Raw genomic sequence first — 7,878 nt, 5'->3', positions numbered from 1 at the left:
GAAATAAAATATTGTTTACTTGCTTATTGTCAAGCTATTGCACTTCTCCATGAGCAATGGCTGGCACATAGTAGGTCCTCGAAAACATTTGTTGAATATAAGAATGAATGATCCCTATCACTATTCACAGAAGAATCATTACTGCCTTACCCGGTGGCTCAACAGTCACTGAGTGTGCGCTACATGCAAGGGCAAGCCAGCCGCCCGCAGGTCTAACAGTGCCCCCACGGGCCACGTTTCTCTTTGGAGGGTGCTCGGCAGCTTTGGATTGGAAATGACATTGCAGGAAGCAGATGTGGCTCAAGCAGTTGGATGCCTGCCTGTCATATAGGAAGTCACGGGTTCATTCCCAGTGCCACCTAAAAGAAGACAAACACACAACAAACAGACACAGAGAGCAGACAGCAGCGCAACGAGGAGAGCAGGGAGAGAAAAAAAAAGTAAATCTTAAAAAAAAAAAAAAAAGACAGTGCCCAGATCCTCTCCTGGGCTCCCATGGGCTGTAGCTGGGAAGTGAGCCTATCAGAAAAGACGTGCCAAGGGCAACGGCCTTTTTCCTGTGGAGGTGAATGAATGGTCCCTCCTACACCTGAATGGGAGGACAGTGCTTTTTTTGGTAGCAGTTAGAAGTTGGGCTCATAAACCAGAACAGAGAGGCCCTCAGAAGGTCTTCAGAAGTGGGAATTTGACTTCATTTCCTTGACAGGAGCAGGTCAATTTTTCGGTCAGATAATAGAAGAGGGCTATGAGGGTTGGGAGTCATCTCTCGCTACTACCTCGTGATGAGGAGGCCTCCGTAAGTGCCATGGAGAGCGTGTGTCTTCGCAGGTCCGAGAGTCACCAGCCATCGTTACAGGGGCCAAGACGCGGTCTAGGTGCAAGGCAAAGGAAGCTGCCGTTCTTCATGCCCTAGAAAGTGCTTTCCTAATATGCGCCTCCATAGGAAGAAGAAAAGGAAGCCCCAACTTAGATATTTGTGAACCTGGCTTCGAAATACCAGGGTGAAGAGTGAAAAATGTTTGAAATTCCAGATATTTTATACAAATAAAACCAAACATCCACATAATGCATGTTTTACTCTGCAACCAGAGGTTTGGTGTAACAGCGACTCACGTGGTTAGTATCTTAGCTCATATTACATGAACGTAATAGTATATATATAAATTTAAAGTTATTCATGTCTTAAGCTTATGTACAGATAGAACTTCTCACATGTTTATACTAGCCATGGCTTTTGCAGATGATATTCTTTGTAGCTCAATGTTAATCCAGAGCTTAGCTTTTTGCTTTTTGGGTTTTTTTTTTTCCTGTTTGCAGGTGTCACATCCTGGATCTGTGTCTGGATTAAATGTGCCAGTCTTACCCTAGAAACAACAGCTTGTTCTTGACAAGAGTCACACAGACTGGAAGTCATATATTAGGGGTCAGTGCAGGTCACAAACTCCTCGGGCCTCAGTTTCCCAATTCTACTTTGAGAAGATTCAGTTAGATGGTTTCTAAGGTTCCTTTTAGAGCAAAGAATCTAAGATTCAAGTTGTATTTGTATATAAACATAATTTTTTTCCTCATTGAGAGCAGCATGATCTATGTCACCATGATATATCTTAGTATCTATTTATAGGCTGATCCATGTCAAGTTTAGGAAGATCATTAACTATCCCTATATATATATGTTTATGTTAAGGATTTTTTTATACTAATTCTTTTCTGAGAAGTGGAGACCACTCAAGTATTTCATACTCAGCCAGTATGTTCATTATTTTTAGACAGTATGCTTAAAATAAAAGAGAGAACTTTATTTGATACCTTTATTTATATGCAAAGCAGCTCACCATTCATGAGATATGAAAAACTCGTCAGATAGAAACCAGATTATATCTATTTTCACTACAAAATATTGCATTATATAAAGCAACAGAGACACAAAAAAACCCTGAAAAAGACTAAAATCTTTGGATAGCAGATGTGTTTTTTTTTTTTTCCTTGTCTCTAAAATACACTCCTTGTTTTAAGAGTTTCACAGCTGAGAACATGAAACATTTTCAGGTTATAGAATTTTCTTTTTGGTCGTCACAGAGGAAAGTAGTTCTGAATTTTTTTTTTTTTTTAGGAAAATAACTCAGTTTCCTAACATCATCCCACACACAAACATCACACACACACAAAGAAGCTACTCTCCTTATAAACAGTTTGTACTTTTTAGACATAACTACAGATAAGAATAACAACACTTTTTAAAAAACTATAATAGTGAAGTGCTAGTGTTGCTAATCTCACAACAAAAGAACCTTTCCAGAACAAACATCTTAATATATAAAATATGTTTAGAAACAGGGAGCAGTGGGAAATTTGTTATACAAGTGCAATATAATTAGAGCAAAAAGAAAGACCACAGGATAATCTCAACAAACACTTAAAAAGTTAGACGTAATTATTCCACAGGAAAAAGTGTAAACACTTGACTATAATAAATAAATTGGCACAGAGTATCCAAAGCAAAATTATCACCACTCTGAAAAATAAATGTCTTGAAAAAAATACTCTACTCCTTCTAACATAAATAAAAATAGGTTGTCTTTTTCTAACTGCACCTATGGGTCCACATGTTTAAGGTCACAAATAGATGTTTTTGGATATATAAAGGGGCACTTCGCCTGAAAAAGCAATCAGATACTAAATTTTCCATTTAAATATGGATTTTCCTGTCTGCACTGGGTGTCCTATCTTGGCGTAAAAAATCTCACCAAGCTCAAATCTTCCCACAACGTCTGCTTGTTCTCAATATATCATTTTAACCAAACCAAATATTCCAAGTTTGTCTATTCGGATGCTGACACCATCTTTCTTTTCACAGCTGAACAGAAAGCGTTCTGTTATACCTTTCTGTACCTTAAATCTCTATATTGGAAGAGATTTTTGTCCCTTTAGAATGTTGGGCGATTTGTCCATTAGAAAAACTCTAGATAGTCTAAAGCCATAAGCCTGCACGCTGAGGTTTTTCCTCATTCTTTCAAAAACCGTTTGATTTGTGGGAGATAAATGCAAAACGCAGTCTCCAGTGAGCTAAAGCCAACAACCCTGGAAGGGATCCTAAAAGGGCCAGGGGAGGCCTGGGGGCGCTCATCTCGGAAGCCCCGGGGAGGTGCGCCCTGCCTGGAAACATCCCCCCCCAAACCCCAGGGCTCACCAGACAACCCCAGGGCTCACCAGACAACCCCCGCCGCCCCGCCGACACCGGCGAGCTCCCCTCGTCGTCCGCGTCCCTCGCGCAGGCCGCCCCGCGGCGCCGCCTCCTCCCGCAGCCCCGCGGCGGCCGCGCGGGTGGCTCGCGTCCCGCCCGCGCCGGGCGCTACACGTCCAGGACGTGGTTGAGATAGGAGATGTAGCAGATGGCCAGGCGCAGGATCTCGATCTTGGAGAGCTTCTTGTCCGGGGGCAGCGTGGGCAGCAGCTTGCGCAGCTCGGCGAAGGCCAGGTTGAAGGCCTCCACGCGGATGCGCTCGCGGGTGGCGTGCGCCGAGCGGTACTTGGCCGTGGCGCGCCGGCGGCGGCGCTTCTCCTCGCGGCTCAGCTGCTGCGGGTGCGGGTAGAGCGCGGCGCGGCCGCCGCCCTTGCCGTCGCCCTCGGCCTCCTCCACCGGCTCCAGGTCCGACACGCTGCCCAGCACCTTGGCGTCCGCGCCGCCCAGCGACTCCGGGTCCGAGTGCGCCGAGCTGGGGTGGTCCGAGTCGGCGGCCTGGTCCGGACTCAGCATCATTTTGGAGGCTGAGGGGGAGTCAGAAAAGCGGTCAGACAGGGACCCGGGCTCTTCTGCGGGGCTCGGGGAGGGCGGGCGAGGCCCACCGCACCGGGCCCTCTCCGCGCCGCCCCCGCGCGCCCCCGCACCAGGCCGGCGCGCCCGCCCAGCAGGCCCCGCCGGGGGCGAAGGCGCGGGGAGGCGCAGGCCCGAGCCCGAGCCCCGCGCTTCCCCGCATCCCGGGCGCCGCGCCCCGGCCTGAGGGCGGCCTGCGGGCCGGGTGCGGGGAGCGCCGCAGACCCGCGGGCGCCGGGACTCGGTGTTTGTGCCTTCTAGGGCCCAATACCGACGTCGCCCTGCGGGCCCCCGGCCCCCGGCACGTTCCGCACGTCTAGGTCTGAACCGGGGCGCAGAGGCGGGGCGCCCTTCCAGCGCGAGGGCTTGCGGGCCGCGCTCCAGGGCCCCGCGCCGGCCTGGCCGCGCGGGCGCGGAGGGGAGGCCTCGCCCTGGGCGCGGGGCCCCCGGCGGCCGGGAGCGGGAAGGCGTCCTCAAGCCCCCCGCGCTTCTCGGAAATAAGAAGTGACTGAACAAGCGCGGAGGCTCCTTTCCGCGGCAGCCGGCCCCCGCGCCCGGGGAAGGCCGGCGGAGCACCATCTGCCGCGCCCGCAGCCCCACGCGGCGGGGACCTAGAGCCGCGGCGCCCTGGGGCAGAACAATGCGCCGGGCAGGCGCGGGAGCTGCCGGCGGCCGGGTCCCCGCGGGAGGAGCGGCCCGCGAGCGACGGGGAGGCCCGTGCGCGGGGAGAAGCCGGGCTGCCGCACGCCGCCTGGCCCGCGTCTCGCCGGCCAAGGCCAGGCGCCCCCGGGCCCGAGCTCGGAGCCCGCCGCCGCCCGCGGGCGGCCTGGCCCGGCCGGCGCGTGCCCTTGGCCTTCCTCTAAGGACGCCCGCCTTGCCCGGCTCCTCCTGGGCGCCCGGGGACCGGCCCCGACCGCGCCATCTGGGAGGGGTCCGCCGGGAACCGCCGGGCTTCGGGGGTGGGATTGCGGCTCCCAGCACCGGGGACAGGCGCCCGCGAGGCGGGGCTGCCCGGGCCGCGCGCGCCGGGAGGGAGCCCTGGGCCCGGCAAGTGCCGCCCGAGCCCCGCTCGTCGCGGGAGCGATCGGCGCCTGCGACGTGGAGGAGGGTTTGCGCCTCCAGAAACAAAGCAAGGGGAGGCGCGATCGGCTCCCAGCACGGCACTTGCTTTTCGCGTGAATTTGGCTCCAAAACAGCTTTCATTCCCTGCGAGGAGAATAGGTCCTCTAAGCGAAATAAAAACAAATGCTCCAAGTGAACTGCCTGTGCCTCCCTACGGGCTTTTCACCGACACGTTTACAAGTGGAACAACTTGCACCTACACATTCGGCTCGAAAGGGCATAAATAAATGCGCGAGTAATGGAAAATCACAAGCCACGACATAGTTGTGGCTCGGTTACAAACTTCCAGGATTGCCTTTAAAGCGTGTTGAATTCTCCTCCAGATACCTTTAAAAGATATTCAAAAACAACATGTCGTGTAGGAGTTTTATTTCTTTAACAACGAACTGAAATACATCAATAGATGCGATGTGAAAAAAACCTAACTTAGTTTCAAGCTGTAAAAAAAAAATTTTTTTTTAAGGAGCCTTACCTTGTAAAAGCCTTTTCGATAATTTTTTCTCCAATCTTTTAATGTTAAAATTCCAGAGAATCGCGGAGGGGAAATTCCGGCAAGTATTAAAAGCAGCGAATATTTATTACAGTAAAAAATGAAAAAGCGGTTGTCATCTCTCTGGTGTCCACAGCGAGGGAAGGTGGGCGGTAGGGCTGATTGTTCACTTGGTCGCCTTTTCCTTCTAATTGCTTTCAAACATTTCGAGTAATTCGTTGTTGGTTTGGTTTGGTTTGGGTTTTAAACGAGGTGTTGAAAAGTCTCGTGCCTTTTTTCCTCTTCTAGGTCTCTATAAATAACAAAAGAGATGCAGAGATAAACACAATCACATCAAAGGGCTGATTCCTTCACTTTCTAAAAGCGGAAGAATCAATAAGAAAGATGGTTAAGATAAGATTCCGCTTCTGTAGGACTCCTTTCCCTGCTCTTAATACAGCGGAGCAGAAACCGGGAGGTGCAGGGCAGGGATGCGATCTTGCTCAGAAGTCTTTTTTTTTTTTTTTTTTTTTTTTTTTTTGAGATAAGGCTTTGTTCAGCTGATGTCTCCCCAGTTCCCAGGAACACAATACTGTAATTCGGACCTAAGGTTGCCTCCTCCTCTCCCCTCATTTACTTGAATGTTGTAAAAACAGACACCTATTTTCCAGTTTCAAAGTCTTTCCAGGCTTGGTTACACGCCCCACCCCCAATCCCTCCTTCCTTTACCTTGTAGCAAAATATCTAGCCAGTGGCTTGGAGATGCTTGGAGAAAGGTTGGTGAAAAGTGAACGTCTCTCGAGTGACAGTGACAGTGACAGGGAAGCGGAGAGAGAGACGGGAGAGGGTGGGAGAGCCAGAGCAGGGAGGCAGAGATGCATGTGTGCTTTCCTGGCTCTCCTGGTACCAATTGATTCAGCTTAGAGATGGTGGAAGAGATAAAGGCTTAAGAAGGGGGACGGAATTTTTTTCCCCCTAAATTGATATTTAATGGGAAATCCTATTGGACAGAAACCTGGACATGAGTCACTTAATTGGACTTGACATCTGTCACAGTGTGGGAGTTTTCACAGCCCAAATATTTTAGCAGATCAGATTCCCACTGAACCTGTGCCATAAAACATAACAGTTGAAAGCAGTCCATGATAGAAACCATAGCCTCTAAATAGTCTCTAACCATAATCAGACTATTTCTCTTTTTCAGATTATTGATGCAGTATTTAAGTGTAAATAAACAACATATTGACTGTAGAAAAATTCCCCTGGCATATTACAAAACCAGCATCTCTCCATAGTGAGTAGGAAAATATTTGTGTCCGGGAGATGGAAACACATACTATATCAGGTGCTACAAGGATATAACATGTTCAGATAGACAACAGCTAATATTTATTAATGATTATGTATACATTTAAAAATGTATTTCAACAATGCTCGATTAAGCATATTAATATTTTAGAGATGTTCCACCACTGGACTAATTTGTCAATAGGTAAATCGATGATGAAAACCTTTCAGCAGATTAATTTAAGCTATTGGTGGACCTGGGAACAGAATTCAGGTATTGTGATTTTGGGAACCACTATATGATAGCATTCTACTTTCTGAGCATGTTTGTTTTTCTTCTCACTCATTCATTTTAAGATATGACACACTACATGTGTTGATTATTGCGCTCCACTCTTGCCCCTCTTAACACGGGGATACATTCAGAGGGCAGTGGGCTGCGATGTAAACACACACAAATCACCAGTATTCCGGCACTTAACCCTTCTACCTCACACGACCCCATGGCTCTGAATTTATATGTCTTATAACAAAAAGATCTACTTCAGTTATTTTGTCAATACACAGAGACACTGTTAGTCACCATCAGTGGCATATTATGTGCAATGATTTTAGTTTGTTTTCGATTTGGCAAGCTTAAAAGAAATAAACCTTACCCTCCACCTCCCAAATCCCTAGGGGAGCATTTGTGGAAAGAGCAGTCCTCATTTCCCCTCCTTTACCAGTTTTGCCCTAAAACCAGGCTTCATCGTCTGGGAAGGGGAGTTGAGCTGCACATGCCTGGGAGTGACCCCCTGGGTTCCTCTGCAGCCAGAAGTACTGTTTGCCTTTGGACACATTTTTCCGCCTCTGGGAGATTCCTGAACCAGAATGGGGTGGGGCAAGGACAAGTTGGAAGTGCCTCCAAGGACTAGGGCACTTTCCAGCTTTGCCTCCACCCAGTGCCAGCGCAGACATGTGTTTTCTATATCCATAGCACATCTAAGTGGAGGCAGAAGCCCGCCACACACGGGGCAATGGAAGCAGGCGAGGGGGTCAACTCCCCGGGGGGCGGTGGTGAAGACGGAGGGGGAAGGGAAGTTTTCCTAATCTGCCAACACTAAGCGTTCACAAGCACCCGGGAGTGTGCACACACGTGCACTCCCGCAGATACCTGTACTTCTTCAGCGCCCACAACACACACAAGGGG

The 7,878-nt window shown here is 49.5% G+C and overlaps 1 protein-coding gene across 2 annotated transcripts; it reads right to left on the bottom strand.

Annotated features, from left to right (window-relative positions):
* Window positions 1-1,775: 1,775 nt before the first annotated feature.
* NHLH2 (nescient helix-loop-helix 2) lies at window positions 1,776-5,892 on the bottom strand. Of its 2 annotated transcripts, XM_004462939.4 has the most exons (2): window positions 5,406-5,892; window positions 1,776-3,765 (listed from the first exon to the last, which is right to left on the bottom strand). In XM_004462939.4, the coding sequence occupies exon 2, from the start codon at window positions 3,755-3,757 to the stop codon at window positions 3,350-3,352; it is 408 nt and encodes a 135-aa protein (XP_004462996.1). In that variant the 5' UTR covers window positions 3,758-3,765; window positions 5,406-5,892; the 3' UTR covers window positions 1,776-3,349. The 2 variants fall into 2 exon arrangements, with proteins under 2 accessions (XP_004462996.1, XP_058158981.1); XM_058302998.1 differs by lacking the exon at window positions 5,406-5,892 and having other exon boundaries at window positions 1,776-4,857.
* Between the last annotated feature and the right edge of the window lie 1,986 nt (window positions 5,893-7,878).

The sequence above is a fragment of the Dasypus novemcinctus genome, chromosome 9, assembly GCF_030445035.2.
Source record: "Dasypus novemcinctus isolate mDasNov1 chromosome 9, mDasNov1.1.hap2, whole genome shotgun sequence".
NCBI classification, from domain to species: Eukaryota; Metazoa; Chordata; class Mammalia; order Cingulata; family Dasypodidae; genus Dasypus; species Dasypus novemcinctus.
The sequence above is the reverse complement of the archived record's forward strand: the minus strand, read 5'-3'. Positions and strand labels throughout refer to the sequence as shown.

What these genes read in the sequence shown, in the direction of transcription:
- NHLH2 (XM_058302998.1), bottom strand. Translation starts at nt 4,390, where the DNA reads ATGGTGCTCCGCCGGCCTTCCCCGGGCGCGGGGGCCGGCTGCCGCGGA.